At 38.1% G+C, this 16,994-nt stretch overlaps 1 protein-coding gene across 19 annotated transcripts in view; it reads right to left on the reverse strand.

The window, feature by feature from the left end:
• Positions 1-341: 341 nt before the first annotated feature.
• The window catches only part of SUGP2 (SURP and G-patch domain containing 2), a 69,168-nt gene continuing 52,515 nt past the window's right edge, over positions 342-16,994 (reverse strand). For 16 of the 19 annotated variants that reach the window (XM_056822160.1, XM_056822165.1, XM_056822163.1 and 13 more), the window contains 7 exons: positions 16,495-16,994; positions 14,687-14,798; positions 11,712-12,196; positions 9,439-9,500; positions 6,067-6,203; positions 4,504-4,624; positions 342-4,334 (listed from right to left, as the gene is read on the reverse strand). In XM_056822160.1, the coding sequence (XP_056678138.1) occupies positions 4,504-4,624; positions 6,067-6,203; positions 9,439-9,500; positions 11,712-12,196; positions 14,687-14,798; positions 16,495-16,994 (1,417 nt within the window). In that variant the 3' untranslated portion in view covers positions 342-4,334. Of the gene's footprint in view, positions 4,335-4,503; positions 6,204-9,438; positions 9,501-11,711; positions 12,197-14,686; positions 14,799-16,494 lie in introns of those variants that run through there. The other 3 variants (XM_056822164.1, XR_008917359.1, XM_056822166.1) reach the window with 3 other exon arrangements.

Consider the following 16,994-nt stretch of genomic DNA (forward strand, 5'->3'; position numbering starts at 1 on the left):
TAAGAGTGGAGAAGCAGTGGTTAGTGGAGTGGCAGATGGAATTGAATCCTTTAATCAAGATATTTTCTAGCTAGAAATGAATTCTGAACCCAATGTTAGCACTGGCAAGGATTTCGCTATGCTTTACCATTACATCTACTTCCACTGATCCCCATGACAACCTTGTTATCCTTATCTTACTGAGGAAACCAGTCCAGAGGTTTAGTAATTTGTCTAAGGTCACAGGGCAAATGAAAGTTTGAAACCCAAAACCTTGTGTCCAATGAAAGTATGATGTTAGTAAAATGTATTCTAGATCCTGTTAAGTGATAAATTTAATGATCATTTAAGCCCAATTCCCCTGTTAGACAAGGAAATTGGGGTGCATAGAGGGAATATGCTTTGTTTATGGTCACATAGTGATTAGATCCAGAGAAACTTATTCTGGTGGTCTGCTGCACTTTCACAGAGGCACAAATAGAATCAACCCCAGAAATCATTTACAGGAAGGATACATATTATCCAAGACATGATTTATTTGTTCTTTTAGCAATTTGATCCCAGATGGAATAATTGGGAAACTTGATTGTGAATGTGAAGGAGGAAAAGGGCAGCAGAAATTCAAAGGACTCTTCTTTTCAGATAAGTGTGGTAGTTTTGAATAACGGAAGATTTCCTAGGCCTTTCAGTCTAACCCCCTAATTGGAGTGTGTACTGCTCCCTGAACTCCACGGAGGGAAAACTTTATTCCCTCTCTCCAAGGCCAGCCCCTTTCATTGCTGAGAAGCTCTAAATAGTTCTGTCCTTGGTCCCAAGCAGTCTTATTTTTCTTCTACACATAAATCAAATGTTATTATTTCAAGTATTATTTCATTTAAGGAAGCCAAATTCCATTTGTTTGTACCCCAAATTGTGCTACTTTCCTCAAAATTAGTCCATTTTACAAATTCATAATTAAAACCATTGGAAATTTTTTTTACACATTTATTATAGCTGCTAAAAGGTTTAACAAGGTTTACAACTAAAAAAAGAAAAAAACTTCCATCATCACAAGCATCTTCTAAGTTTTAGTGCTGTCAATTTACATGGAACATATCAAAATTCACTACAAGATTACCCAAGAGAAAAACAAACCAAGAGACAGTAAACAACACCATGGAAGTAAGTTAAATTTTTCATTGATGCTTGTAGTCTTCACGAAGAGACCCTGGAAACTAAAATAACAGAAAAGAAACTAGTAACTTCAACAAAGTAGTGTATTTGTGCAACATCATATGTACTGCATTTTCAATTCTGCCTGCAGAAGCAGGGCAATGCAAGGGGGGTGGGGCTCCTTTCACAAAGGAGAGGCAAGGCCATCCTCAGCAAAATAAAGGGGTTATGTGGGAACTGAAGGTGAGCCACACTAGAATCTTAGCACCAGTGCTGCTCGTCTGGCATCTCGTCCCAAACGCAAGTTTGGTACAAGAAAGACCGACCAATACACAATTATCCAGGATGGCAGTTTAAGACTCCCTTAAGAACCACAATTCACATTTCTTTCCAAGAGTGGGTTATACTCCAGCAAACTGCTTTCCAATGAATTGCAATCAGGAGGGAATATAACCCGAATCTTTAAAGGTTATTTTCTTGTACACCAAAATGGTATTGTACTAGCAGTCTAAGCTCAAATCAAAACATTCCCAGAATAATGACTAGGGACCAGGTGGTTGAGAAAGTAGCACTGTCCCAACATGGGAAGCCACACTTTGAATTAAGCTCTCTTAACTGTAAACAGAACTCTAACTAGTTGAAAGAATGAAAGTGATTCCAAAAAGTCAATATGGAAGAAGAAGTGAAGTGGCAATAGTATCAAAGGCTTGTGTGGATGAGTTGCAAAGAGCAAGCTACATCCACATTGAGGAAATGGGAAAACTGTCTTCAGAGACCAATCACATTGCTTCCATAGAGCCATATTTGAAAACTGACCACAACTGATGAATGCCTAATTCCAAAAGGCCATTATTAATTCAATAAGTCAATACAATGGTCAATTAAGAGTTAAGAAAAAAGGCAGGAATGTACCCCTATATTAAGGGTACAGAAAAAGCCCTGTAAATTCTTGCTGTTCCCAAATTTCCTGAAGAAACCTAGGTTGAATATTCTAATATCACTTGATGTTTTATTTAACTTTTCTGGATGAGGCACATTTGTTCATCCCATAAGCCAAACTCTTCAGCATCTCCAAACCAAATCCCAAAGGAAAAGTAAGAATTGTCTTTAGGTCTTGAAACATATGCACCAGTCTTGACATTTCAAACTTCTGTGTGTTCAAAGACAGAGGCATTTACCAGTTGGAAAAACAAGATGCCACTGTACCAGCAAGAGTAAATACATTGTATACCTACTGGTATTTTGCTTTGGTAGTTGGTTCAATTTCAAGATAGCATCTGGAAAAAAGGGTCCAGCCTTGTAAAGAATTGTGGTATATTCCTGGAGGGTTGGATTAGTGGTGTCACTGACAGCCAAGGTAATGAGAGAAACATGGAGGATGTTTTTGTTTTTTGCTTTGAGGAAGCACTGATTCCTTAACAAACCCAAAATGAAGACAGTTCTCTCGTTTCTTTAACTCTCCAAGGAGAAGCGATTGATCTCTGTCCTCTAGCTTTACAGCTGAATCATCAGGACAGTTGTATTAATTTACTGAAGAGGATCCCAAGTTGTCTTGCATTTTAACACTTATTTAAAATCTTAACACTGACACTTTATCAAAAAGGACTTAATTTCTGGTAGCTTAGGAATTTTGCATGTAGGTACAAGAAGTATATGCTGCTAGATGGATTAAGACTGTAAGTCATAGTCTTTCAAATAAGAAGCAGATGCATGGGAAATCCCAAGACAGGACTTTTCCCCCCTTTTCCCTCACAAGGACTATAATAAAATAATCTCATTGCCACACATGCTAAAAAAGAAAGAGTCCTTAATAGTTTTCAAAATATATCAGAAGAGGCAATGGACAAGACACAAAAGTGTGTGTTTTTAAATTAAATTTTAACAACTGTGGCACAATCTGATTGTGAATTCCTAGGACCCTTGCCAAGTGGGGAGAAAGAAGTTAAGTAGCCTAATGGATTGTTGTTCCCCATTGAAAAGTTATCTAAGACTACTGCAAAACCATATTAGGTCTAAGATACACTGAAGGGTTACAAGACTTGCCCACAGGTAAACACACTTGTCAAATCCAAAGGCTTCCCTGTCTTCTGAACAACCTCCGGAGACACATTCTCCAGTGGACTCATTTTGGCACCGAAGTTTGTCTTCTGAAATTCAGAAAGGCGATTAGAAAGTGAAATTCGTAATCATTCCTGGGTTATACTTGGTCTCATGAGCAAAGGAGAAGCTTGCTGACAGAGCTTCTGGATGTCAATCAATGTTCAATCAGATCAGAAACAATTGCATTTTTTTTAGCACACAGGATAGGAAATCAGAGAATTGGGCTCTTTTATAGTTTAAATCTCACTTAAATACTACCTTCTGGTAGGACAACATGAAACTGACTTAGTTCATTTCTGCTTCCTGAGGAGCAAAAAAGGAAACTATGTAAAGACTTGAAAAAACACTTGTAGTTAAAAGTGCTTAAAATAAAGATTAAAAACAAACAAAAGGATCTCTCAAAATGTAGGGTTCCTTTTCCCCCAAAAAAGAAAAAATAATCTTCACCCCCAAAACGGAAATTTCCTTTGTGTACATTCATTACAACCATCCACTCAGATATACTGGCTCTGCTGATAATGCAGGTCACTGAAAAAGGAATTTCAAGATTAATCATCTTAAGGCTGTATCTTTGATCAATGTTGTTCAGTTGTTCCTTGAAGACAATTATTTGGCCAAAGTCTGGCTGGGAAATAGGTGGGAAAAAAGAAGGCATCTGAAAAAAGAATAGGAAAATTAAATGGAAAAAATGTCAGTAGTAATTAGATGAGGAAAATGGGGAATTAAAAGTTTCATTTCAATTGTTTGGAACTGTCTTCTTTGGACCACTGAGTTGTCTTGTTTGCTGTATATGCTCTGATGCAGGCCTTCTTCATCTGTGAGATAAAACCTTAGCAAAAAGATGGGACAAATTCTGAAAATCAAAAAGAGTCTCTTCCAGGTAAGTTAGCACCCAGACTGTTAGCCTGTGCATCAAGTACAAGGCTAATACTGAAGCTTGGCAAACTAGTAGGTGAGTAATATCAACTTTTGAGTTCACCATGACAAAGAAAAATCCCTTTGCACATTGCCGAAGTGAACTAAAAATCACCAAAAGGCCTGTAGGGCAGCAGCTTTATCAAACACCAGCGTTTTCAGCCTGTTAACACATTTCTTCTGTAAACCTAGAGGGTAAGAAGTTGAATAGATCTGCATTCTGAGGTCTTGTTTTTTTTTTTTTTGTAAAATTGAATTCGTTTGTTTTTTGAAATGTAACATTTCAGAATTTTTTTTCCAAAATTAGAATTTCAGTGTGGGCAGGAATTCATGAACTGAACGTGCCCAGGCACATACCTATTTACTTGCTCGTTTCTGCCTGTACATTTGTATCATTCTTTGACGGAAAACATCAAATGTATCTTCGTTATTTTCTTCCCCTTCAACACCCAAGCCCTCCCCTTCAGAGGTAGTTCCCCTATGGGAGTAAAATGGACAATTAGTATTGGACTCTGCTTTCTTCAATTACATGACTAAGTACAAAAATTTTTTTTTTTAAATAATCAAACATGTATAGTCAAGTATACAGTATACTATCTCTGCAGAGGATATGTGGCATGACAGTAAAAAAAGTTACCAAAAAAACCCAAATGTACTTACCTTATTCACTGCTGTACTTACCTATTTGTAGGAGATAGAAATCCCTTGTTTACAATGTAGAAATTTAGCGTAGCCCTATGTGGCAGATCTCAAGCTTATTTTTTAATTAAATACTTGCTAGACACAATGGGTTCTTGAAAGTTGCTTAGGACTTATACTTTAAGTCTCTGATTACCCCCTACAAATGAAAAGGGGTTCTATGTTTTAACCCTGGGGACATTTCTGCATGTCCTGGAATTTAAAAACAGCAAATGTGACTAAAAATTACAAGGATTAAGAAGAAGTTAAATATACAGTATAAATCCTTGGCTGACCTTCCAAAATCTATATTATTTAAAAAGAGCTTTTGACCTTAATTTGACTTTTATTTTAAAAAATAAGACAAGGCCCTAAAATCTAAAATTCTTACTTCTGACATAAGGAAAGAAATAGCTATTTTAAAGGTCAAATTCCCTCATTTAAAGATGAGGAAACCGAGGCCCAGTGACTTGTCCAAGGTCATACAGGTAGTAAGTAGTGCTGGTTCCAAATCCTCTTTTCACTGTACCATAATCCCTCTGCTTTCCATACCCAGAGCCAGGGAAAACAAAAAAACAAACAAAAATACCCATTACCCTTTTCTTTTATTTGGGGCCAGCCTTATAAACACTTGACTCTGAAAGCAAGTACCAAGAAGTATATGACCCCACTTTAAAGAGAGCAAGAACCAGGACATTAAAAACTTCATAAAATTCTCTCATTCTGAAGATGAAATTGGAATCTCACATGATAGTGAATGGTGAGTGAGCCCTCCTGCTCCTGGGGACTGCTTCCCATTTTTCTCCTAAGACTTTCAAATTTCAAAGAAGCTGATGTGATCTGCTGGACATCACCAATGGACACACATTTCTACTATTACTTTTACAGCTGCTAAGCACATCATACACGTTTCTCTCATCTGATTCGCACCACAGCTCCATAGGGTCAGTGGGACAGGTATTTTCCTCAGTTTACAGATGAGGAAACAGAAGCTTTGGATGTTAGAGTGACTTGCCCAAGGTAATACACAAAGAATAGGCCACGAAGTGGGAGTTACTCCCTATAGCTCCGCAGTCCCCGCCCTGGGCTCTTTCTACCAGACCACACTGGCTCTCCACAGTCAATGAGCCTTTTGGGCTGACTATTATTAAACATCCTTCTCCTGCTCCCTCTGGGCAGCACTGTACCTGTCCCTATTATTTTGTTGTTCTTGCATTTCTGAAGTCTGTTACCATTACATACACTTTTACAGGTTCCTTAATTCCTTTCCCACGTGAGCCCAGGCCATATCCCTCCTTCCAGCCCATCTTCTGAAGCATTTGAAAACCCACATTCCTGTCAGTCAGTTTCTGCTGAGCAAATTCCAAGTCTTTGTGTTTCTGAAGAGAAAAAGAAAAAAGTTAAGTCTTTCTGAATTACAATATGCTTAATTTATTCAAAAAGCCTTTATTAAGTGTTTCCTAAAAATCAGAGAGGACAGTGCTATGCACTGGAGAGACAATGACACAGGATTATCAGGACAATGTGTGGTAGTAGAATAAATGTGAGCTTATTAAAGAGTCAAGAGGCTTCAGATCAAACCCAGACTTGACTACTTACTAATTGTATGACCTTGGGTAAGTCTTCTCTCTAAACTAGTTTCTTCATCTGAAAAGTGAAAATAATACAAATACTACCTATCGTACAGGGTTGCTGTACACAAAGTGCTTTATAAACCTGCAAGTGTTACAGAAATGGAAACTATTCCAGTAGCTATGAGATTCAGTCCAAGGATATGAACAAAGAATTTTCAAAAGAAGCATCACAAAATTCAGTTTAAAAAAAATTTAAACAATATATATAAAACCTGGAAGCAAGAAGAGCAAAAAGTCAAATACAAAAAGATCTGACCTGCTATTCTAACAACTTGGTCAGAAGTGCTAAAAGTCAGCAGCTAAGTGACATGGGAGATAGAGCAATAAACCTAGTCAGGAGATCCTGAGCTCATATCCTGTCTCAGTATCTCAGACACTTATTTGTTGGGTGACCTGGACAAGTCAATGAATCTCTCTGTGCCTCAGTTACCTCATCTGTAAAATAAGGAGTTGGACTCAAGTTCCCTTCAGGTATAAATTTATGACTCCATGAGAATTTTCGGCTGACGAGGAAGGCTGAAGAAGACAAACTGATTTTTTAAAAGTTATACTGGGAAAGATAAGAAGAATAATAAACCAAAAAGAATAGGACAGCTGCTCCATGTCAATGGGACAATTACTGATGACAAAGAATATAGAGTGGGCTAATTCTTACTTTGCTTCTGTTTTCTCTACTCTTGACCAGAAAGGACAAAATTAGCAAACAGGAACTGACTGATAACCAAGTAAAGAAACAGTAAGAGAAAATCTGGCTGTCCCCTGAGAAGTTAAAGTCCTCTGGTGCAGAGGAACTGTACCCTCAGGTACTGGCAGTACTGGCAAATGTGATTGTTGAAGCACCATCAGTAGTATTTCAAAGCCTGTGAAGAATAAGAAATGTCTCTGGGGAGTTCAAGAAGGATAAATGGTTTCCTTGTTTTGAAAATCAGGACAAGAATAATCAAAATTAGGTAGGCATAAGGTTGAGATGCATATTATCATTATTGTCCTATCTGCTACTAGAGTTGTATCACAGATTCTTTCAGTAAGCCTACACAGGATGAGCTTACTTCCTACTTTTATTCAATTACAAAAAGCAGCTATTCTATCCACCTGTACAATCATTAAATAAATAATATAACAGAATAGGATAGGAACCCATCCTAGAACTATTTCTATCTCAATCTCATTGAGAAAAAAGAAGTGGCAATAATAAAAACAATAAGTTAACATTTGTATAGGATAGTTCTTATTTGATCCTTCCAATAATCCTATGATGTGGAGCTTAGAGAGGTTATGTGGTTTTGTCTGTAAACACACGGCTAGTAAGTGTCTGAGGTGGGATTTGAACCCAGGTCCTCATGACTCCAAATCCAGTACTCTTTTCACTACCCTACTTACTTGGGTCCTGTAATTATAAATCAAAAAGATGCTGAGAGTTTGAAAGGATGACCTAAATTACACAAGATGACATTTAATGTGAAAATGTGAAGTCTATCATTTGGGTTCAGATAACTAAATATACAATTTTGGATGTTAGTAATTTGGGTAGCCGGTAGTTCATTTGGAAAAAATCCTGTAGTATCACAAACTTCTAGACCAAAAATCATGAAATCAGGTAGTGTCAGTGAAGTTGAGGATGTGGCAATTAGCTGATGCTTCACGACTACACACAAGTTGCAGTGTAGCCAAAGAGGGATACAGTTTTCAGATCTCATTTCTGTTCTGTGGGTTCATAATAGTCAAGCACTGTGTAGCTAAATTGTGCTTTTGTGAGGCCCTCAAAGCCTATCATGATACAGAGATGACCCAGGGTTCTCAAAGATTCTTTCAGCAGATCACACTAAATTGGAAGGGATTAGGTTATGGCCCAGTGACTTCATGTTGGTTTGTTTTTTTTTTCAACCCTCACCTTTCACCTTAGAATCAATACTATGCATTGGTTCCAAGGCAGACGAGTGGTAAGGGCTAGGCAATGGGGGTTAAGTGACTTGCCCAGGGTCACACAGCTAAGAAGTGTCTGAGGCCAGATTTGAATCCAGGACCTCCTGTCTCTAGGCCTGGCTCTCAATCCACTGAGTTATCCAGCTGCCCCCAACTTCATATGCTTTCTGAAGATCAGCCAAGCTAAGTGTGCAGAGGCTCATCAATAGTTTGGTTACAGGGTGTTGAATTTTTTGGTCACAGCAACTATGAGAAGAAATTTATTAAATTATAGGAGAATACAATTCTATACTGGTGGGGATTAGGAAAGAGGACACAAATTGATGAAGTCACAGATCTTTTAATTGTTGAAGAAATAACAGTATGCTTTAGAAATATTGTGCTTAGTATATCCTAGACTTTAAGTACAGCAATTTTCCTTTTTTCTAATAAAGATGCTAATCCATCCAGAATCCATCTCCAGGCCTGGCTCTCTATCCCGTGAGCTACCCAGCTGCCCTCCAATGAAGATTTCTAACTATTCTTCAATTTATAATCTCAGAGAGATGCCCAGGGACATGTCACCACTAAATGTTATAGGCAGAACCTTCATCCATGGATTCCTGAACCTATGGGCAATTCTCTGCCCACTAACCCACACTACTTCTCAGTTCACAATGCCACAGAACTTCAAAAAAGGTCTGTGATTTGATCAGTTTTGAGAATCACCAGCAATAAAGTAAACTGCAACCTTTATGTTGACTCATGAGTTTTTGTAGCCAAAAAGTTCCCTGGCAAGCCAACTTTTTGTGATGAGGTTCCCCAGACTTAACATGGTAGTTTGTACTCTGATGGTATAGACTCCAAGAACCCCAAGTTATCACCACACCACAAGGCATCCAACGAACACTTCAATAAAGTCTTTTTTTTTTTAAACCAAACATTGTTTTTAAAGACAGCTCTTTTTTAAACAGGAAGGAAAGAGAAACCTGTTCAAATAATAGCTGATTCAAAAGAGAATTTTCCAAACTATAAAAGAAAGCATCACTGTTGAGGATTTTATTTTGGTGAACCTCACCTTCTTCTTGGACACAGGGCGTCCCCGGGGCCTGTCATAAGCAATTCGCACAGGTTCATGAACTATAAGACCAAAAAATAAAATATATAAATCAGGGGATAATTATCTTTTCTCCATGCTACTTATAGAGAAAACTGTTTACAACAATTGCAAATTCTATATGGTATACAAAAGTACAAGCTTCCTGAGGCCAGGGGTCAGGTCCTAACTACCTGGCAGTTAAATAAAATATTGCTTTGCACATGGCAGTAGATGCTTAATAAAGGAAGTTTCTGATCCCTGGGGCCATGTGAACTGTTGCTCTGTAAGGTCATGACATCAAAATACAAAGGCACTAGCAATTAAATTTGCTTGAGACTATCTGGTTATTATTTTTTGAATTAAATATTGAGATATAACACAAAGCAGTCTAATTGATATCTAGCTTCTCAAGATAAAAGATAAACTTTCTGCTCTTTATCATAGTTAGATATATCCAATCCTTTTTTTTTTTAAACCCTTACCTTCCGTCTTGGAGTCAATACTGTGCATTGGTTCCAAGGTAGAAGAGTGGTAAGGGCTAGGCAATGGGGGTTAGGTGACTTGCCCAGGATTACACAGTTAGGAAGTGTCTGGGGCCAGATTTGAACCTAGAACTTCCCATCTCTAGGCCTGGCTCTCAATCTACTGAGCAACCCAGTTGCCCCCCAGATATACAATCTTCGAAGCTACTATTTATTATCTCTAAGACTCAATGGACCTGAGGTCAATACAATAGTCAAATCCCTACCTAGAGCCCAAACCTTTCCACAACATCCCCAATAGGTGATCATGTAGATTCTGTTTTGAGGCTGCTAGTAATGGAGATAGCCTAATTCATTTTTAGAAAGCTGTAATTGTTGAGATGCTCTTCTTTGTATTGTTGAAATTTGCCTTCCTATAACTTCCACCCAAGTTTGAGACCCAAGAATAAATTGAATCCCCCTTTTATATAGTAAACCCTTTGAATATTTTAAAGTGAATTCTATCTTTCCCCCTCTGTCCCCAATTGAATCACTCTTTCCTTTTCTAGGCCAAATATATCAGATTCCTTATACTAATCCTCCAATGGCATCATTTTGAGTCCCTGCCCCATCCTTGCCCTTCTCTGGACACATTCCAGTTTGTCAATGCCCTTCCTCAAATGTAGTACACACATACACACTACATGTGCATCACTAAGCTTTAAATTACTAGAATATACAGAACAATAAACACACTTAAGCACAAAATGTACACCACAGAATTTTCAATCTTCCTGATAATAAGGCACTTTAGGACCTGGCAGTGCCTCATTAATGATGATCTCCTCTTCCTGAAGGCCTTTGTTTATACCTCTCAAGTAATTTATCATGTGCTATTTTTTAAAAAACCCTTCCTTTGTCTTAGAATTAATATTATGTAAAGGCAGAAGAGCAATAAGGACTAAGCAGCTAGGGTTAAATGACTTGCCCAAGGTCACATTAGCTAGGAAGTCTGAGGTTACATTTGAACCCAGGACACCTCCTATCTCCAGGTCTGGCTCTCTATTCACTGGGATACCTAGCTGCCCCATTAGGTACTATTTATCTTATGTTAAGAGTTATTTATGTTGGTGTCTTCTCCTGCTACCAGGTAGTGAGTTCCATGAGAGCAGGGATTATGCTTTATTCCAACTTTGTGTTTCTCTTAGATCCTGACTTTTCAGATAGTAGGCACTTAAAGCTTTGTTCAATTAATGGTCACTGTACTACTCTGTGCCAAAGTGTGAAATTAAGAAGATGCCCAATAAGAGAGTTTAAAATTTGAAATTTTGAGTATCAATAGTTTGTCCAGTGCCATTAAGACATTTAACATCCACCCACAAATTAGTAACTAAAAATAATTTCAGTTGGGTTCAACATAACATCTATAGACTAGAAAAAAACTGTAGGTGACTCCTACAAACCCAACGTGCAAAATCTGATTTTATTAAAGAGAAAATATAAAGTGATTATTCATGTATTGCAAAAGTTTTTACTTTATATAATTAATCTATGCACTGCCTTTAAATTGGATGTTTTCCTAGTGTATTTAAAATATGGTTCAATTTACAAGAATTTAATTTCACAAATAACTTTAATTTTACAAACAACTTTTCAGTAATAAAGCAAGGTACAAATGTACTGTGTCACTTTATCATTAGGAACATAGAGTCCTCGAGTTAACAACATCATTCTCATGGACTAAATGTGAACACTTTGCTGCAGAGACAAATGCAAAGACACATCAGGTACCTTTAGGTTCCTCTATAAGACACACTCTCTTGGGAGCCGGGATCAGGCCAACTTTTAGTGATTTGCTGCTGATTCTCTTTCGGGGGAAACAGGCATTTGAAGCAGAGGCCTGTGACAGAGCTGCTAAACCGGCACCATCGCCCTCCGCTCCTGTGTTCTGTGCCTCCTCAGAGGTGATCCCCTCTGACTGAGATGCTCTCCCAGTTTCTTCTCTAATTCTGGACGATGTTTCTTGAACTGAGGTGTCATCTTCTGTACCCTCTTCCTCTTCCTCCTCAGGCCCTAATTCTAACTCAAGTTCAGTCCCTTGTTGAGAATGATCTCCCTCAAGCTCTTCTTCTCCACGATCTGAAGCCTTCCTTGATTTCAGACTCTCACCTGCTTTGAGGTTTAGTGGGGCTTTTACGAAATTAATGGAAGGGCACAGTTCATACACTTTCATTCTATAAAACTTGAAGGCAGGACTATTTTGGTCATGTAGAAACCTGGGTTGAAAATAAATTTAAATTATTTCAGTTAAGTTAGAGGATATCTCCAGAAATAATTTTTTCAGAGAACAAAGGAATGGCATTACTTTGGTGGCATATCTGCTGAAATATGTCTGGGAAAGATTAGAAACCATGGGGAGTAGACTAGATGATGAAATAGAGTTTCTCAATGAAAGAAAAGGTATTGTAGTAAATAGAATACTGGCCATGATAAGTCCCAGCTCTTACCACCTACTGATTGTGAGACCTTGGGCAAGTCACTAAACCTCTAGTTTTCCCATTTGTTAAATGAGGGGGTTGAATAAGGATGATCTCTGAAGCCCTTTTCAGTTTAATTTGTTCTTTAATTTTGAGAAGTCAATAATAATAATACCAATAAATATCAAGCCTAAGAAGTCTAACTTTATCCTGCTAGAAAAAAGAACAAATATTCTGAAGGGGAAAAAAAGATGAGAAAAGAAGAGCTCTTCTTTTTTCACTTATCTTCATAATTGTTCATCCTGACAGGACATAGAACTAGAGAAACACTGTTGGGTATTTGATACTTTTCTGAACTACATGGCTATCTATATTTCTATCCTTGGCCCCCTGTCTTTCAAAAACTGGGCTCCTAGCAATTAGGAAGTATGTAATTTTAGACAGAAGTACAGAATGAGTTAGAATGGACCTGAGGGATCATCTAGTCCAGCGGTTCTCAACCTCTCAATTTGTAGCAATGAGAATACATAATGCATATCAGGTATTTACATTCCGAATCATAACTGTAGCAAAATTACAGTTTTGAAGTAGCCACCAAAATAATTTTTTGGTTTGGGGTCACTGCAACATGAGGAACTGTATTGCGGGGTCATGGCATTAAAAAGGTTAAGAACCACTGATTTAGGCCAACACCTCCATTTAACAGGAGAAAATTTGAGAGCCTAGAGAGGGCAGATACAAATTGGGGACTTTGGTAACCAACTTTATTACAACTATAGTCTAAAAGGTTATAAAGTTAGCAGGCTCCGAACCAAGGCTCAAATAGCCTTCTGTTATTGCTATTGTTCCCTCTTGTATTCTGGATAATTAAACTGGAATAAGTGCTTCTAGGTAAGTGAGCTGTTGCTATACAATTTTAGAGGGGTCATTTTATAATCTTGCTTCCAAATCTGATTTATATGATGCCCACAAAAATACCGCAAGGCAAATAAGGCAGCTTTCTCCCCTTTTCATAAATAAGGAAACTGGAGGGCAAAAAAAAGGTTAAAAGATTTTGTTAGCATAACCTATGCTTCTTGTACAAGGAAGGACAGCACCATACTGGAGAAAAGTGCTGGAACTAGAATCAGAATCCTGGGCTCCATTATTAGCTGGGTAATTGTCGAAAAGTCACTAGTGCTACAAGCCTAAGCCTCTTCTCAATAGCAAAATAAAACATGACATACCTAACAGAGTTCTTATGAAGAAAGTACTTTGTAAGCTACAGAAATATGAATTGTCATTATTTCCAATTCCTCTCAGTTTGCATAATAAAGTTAATGAAATAATTTATTAATTACACAGGAAACATGGTAAAAAGAAGTATCTGTCTCAAAGTGCTTTGTAAACCATAATACTCCACACAAATGTAAGATATCATCGTCATTGGGGATATCATCAACTCCACCACACTGCCACTGATGAACAAACAGTAAGACTGGTAACAATAACTTAGAGCACTTAAGGCAAATCTAGTATAATGGGAAAAGCACTGAACTGGGAATGAAATGAAAAGACTGAGATGATCTGCACTGAATCCTGACTCTGCTACTTGGTTGTGTGTCACTTCTAAGCCTCAGTTTCTGCATCTTTGTAAGAGGAAAGAAGTGGACTAGATGACCTCTAAGGTTAATTCTCTTATTCTTAACATTCTGGGATCCTATAAAGACCTGAGTGATGCTTGCTGACTGATAATACAATAAAGTTGTATGCCCAGCTTTCAGAGCTTTAAATTCCATTCCAGAGATGCCTGGAATAGTCATTCCACACCAGTCCTGCTGTACCTTATCATCACTACGCAGAGTACAATCAAGAGATTTAAGATTCTCCGCAGTGGAGGAGCACCTGCAATGATAACAGTAGCAGACCACATTTCCTCAAAACAAGAAGTCCTATCCTGAATTTACAGATGAGGATGCTGAGGCCAAGACTTGGTCTTTGTCACAAGAATTATATGACAGAGCTTATAAGGCAAACCCAGATTTGATGAATTCCAAGCCTAATACTATTTCCACAATATCATACTGCCTCCAAATGCTTGCTTTAAGCTCCATTGGTATAGAAGGAAACGGAACCAAGCCTATTCCAGGATCACCCAAAGTGACGTGAACTGTAAAATCCAATAGAACTTTGACCAAGGCAATCTCACTCAGAAGATGACCCTACAATGAGGACCTCAAGAATGGAATTTTATGAAAATTTCAATGTATTTTATTATGCTATAATCAAGAAGATAAAGCAGTTACTTACCACAGGTCTGGGTTGTCTGCGCTGTTTTCTATGCTAAATTGTTCAATTTCTGGTCCCACCTGAGCAACAAATTTAGCTAGTTTTTCAGCAGTATCCATTGTCTTAGCATCAACTGCAAAATGCAAAACAGTTATCTATTAGCTCTGAGTTCAGAGAATCTTAAGAATATCAGAGACAGAAAAGGTCCTTAAAATATATAATATTAGAGTTAAAAGAGACCAAAGGCCAACATCTCTTTGAATATAAAATTAGCATTTGGGGCCATAATAAACAATCAACATCTACTAAGTGTATTTCGCAATGCTATTCTCCATAAAAGACCCCTGTGGAGACTGGGGATAAAAAAGGACAAAAACAAAACAGTTTGGGAGCTCCAAGATTTTAAATTCTATTGGGGATGGGAAGCTTTTCATATGCACAGAAACTAAGGGAAGAAAGGAAGAGAACATGATGAGTTTGCCACAGAGGGCACAATGGAAACATTATTGGCTTTGGGTTTAGAGAACCTGGGTTAGAAAACCAGGACTGATGTAACCCTGGGTAAATCACTTAGGCTACCTGGACCTGTCTCCATAGGGGTTTGTACTACAGGACAAATGAAGTCCTTTTTAGCACTAAATCTATGCACCTATGAGTAGCCTCATTTACAGGTAATTACAGGTAATTACAGGTTGGTCTCTTTTCTAGCATCAAAGCATAGGACCAGAGTTTTCTTGTCCCAGGGGACTCTCCTCCCTTCCCCCTCAAATGAAAGCATCCCCATCAGAGAATCCTTTTCTGAGGATCATGATTTTACAACCAAACCCCAGGGCTTACAACAGCTCTGCTCTTCTCGGCTATCCCATATTTCATCCCATCTGAACTTCCTGTCATTCAAATAACTTGTTAACTGATTGTAAGACACTGATAGAAAACTGTAGGATGTCCTCAGGGATCTTTGCCCTGGTTCTATATTCTAACAAGGTATATTCTAACAATATAATAATATATTCTTTTGGAGAAAATGAATAAACATTAAATATTTTTTAGAACTGAATCAACCAATATCCTAAATATATTTTTAAACCTTCTCTTCCTTTAGAGATGGTTGACCTCTGATCTAGTTTAATCTATTCATAAATCTTATGACCTCTAAAGTCCTTGCCAGTTTTAAATCACATGATCTTTTAACTGGTAATCTATCCTCGACCTAAAACATCCTGTGCCAGGGAACTTGGGGAACTCCCGGAGAGCAGAGACTCTCTTTTGCCTTTCTTTGTATCCCTAAAGTCTAGCACCAAGCCTGACATACAGTAGGTGCTTAATAAATGCTTGCTGACTTGGCTTGGTAGGGTGGAAACAGACTGAATTTGTTTTAGGAGGATTCATCTTGCCTCTAACACTTACTAGCTGTTTGACTGTGGGTAGCTTACTTTGCTTTTCTAATTCTCAAATTCTTTATCTGCAAAGTAAGGGTAATGATACTTACACTATCTACCCAACAGGATTACTGTGAGGAAAGTACTTATATAAACTTGAAAAGCCACAGAAAACGGAGTTATTATGATTAGTTGGCTGCTCCATTCTATTGCTGAACAGCTCTGGCTGTTAGGAAACTCTTCATTAAACTGAGCTGTAATCTGCCTCCTTAAAAACTCCTCCCACTGGGCCTAGGCTCACCTCCTGGGGCCAAGCCAAATAGGCCAAATTAATCCCTCTTCGATACAATTGTTTAACCAACCCTCAGAATTATTTTATTAGTAAGTTTTGTTGTTGTCTTTCTTTAGGTCCCATAGGCTTTGTAAATTGAATATGAAATCTTCACCTACCATTGGCAAATTGAGAAGGTGGAGGAGCCTGGTGTGGCTCAGGCAAGGCAGAAGAGGTTTCAGGCTCTATTGCTCCTGGATGGCAGGTCAAAGGTCTTGGGCTGGGGTCACAAGTAAGAGGTTCAGATTCCTCTGATGGTAAGTTCTTCTCAAGGCAGTTTATGTCAGGCAAAGAAGGCTTTACCTGGAACCCTCCATGGGCATGTCTGACCTGGTGCTTCAGCATGGTTCCTGCTGAAAGAAGGGTTTGTGTCCCCACAGTTGCTTTTCTTGACTTCCAGCTACTGATCCCCCAAGATGAGAGGAGCCTGAGCCTTTTCCGGGGAATCAATCTTTTCTTCAGGCTCTGGACTTTCCTTGCATACAGCATTGCTCTCACAGCACATTCCTCTGAAGTTGGCAGGTGTTCCTCATCTTTTTTAATTTCCTTTATCCTCTGCATTTCTGCCAACTTCAACTTATAATATTTGAACTCCAGACTATCTTCATCAGATAAGAAC

The sequence above is a fragment of the Monodelphis domestica genome, chromosome 3 (genome assembly GCF_027887165.1).
Source record: "Monodelphis domestica isolate mMonDom1 chromosome 3, mMonDom1.pri, whole genome shotgun sequence".
Taxonomy (NCBI): Eukaryota; Metazoa; Chordata; class Mammalia; order Didelphimorphia; family Didelphidae; genus Monodelphis; species Monodelphis domestica.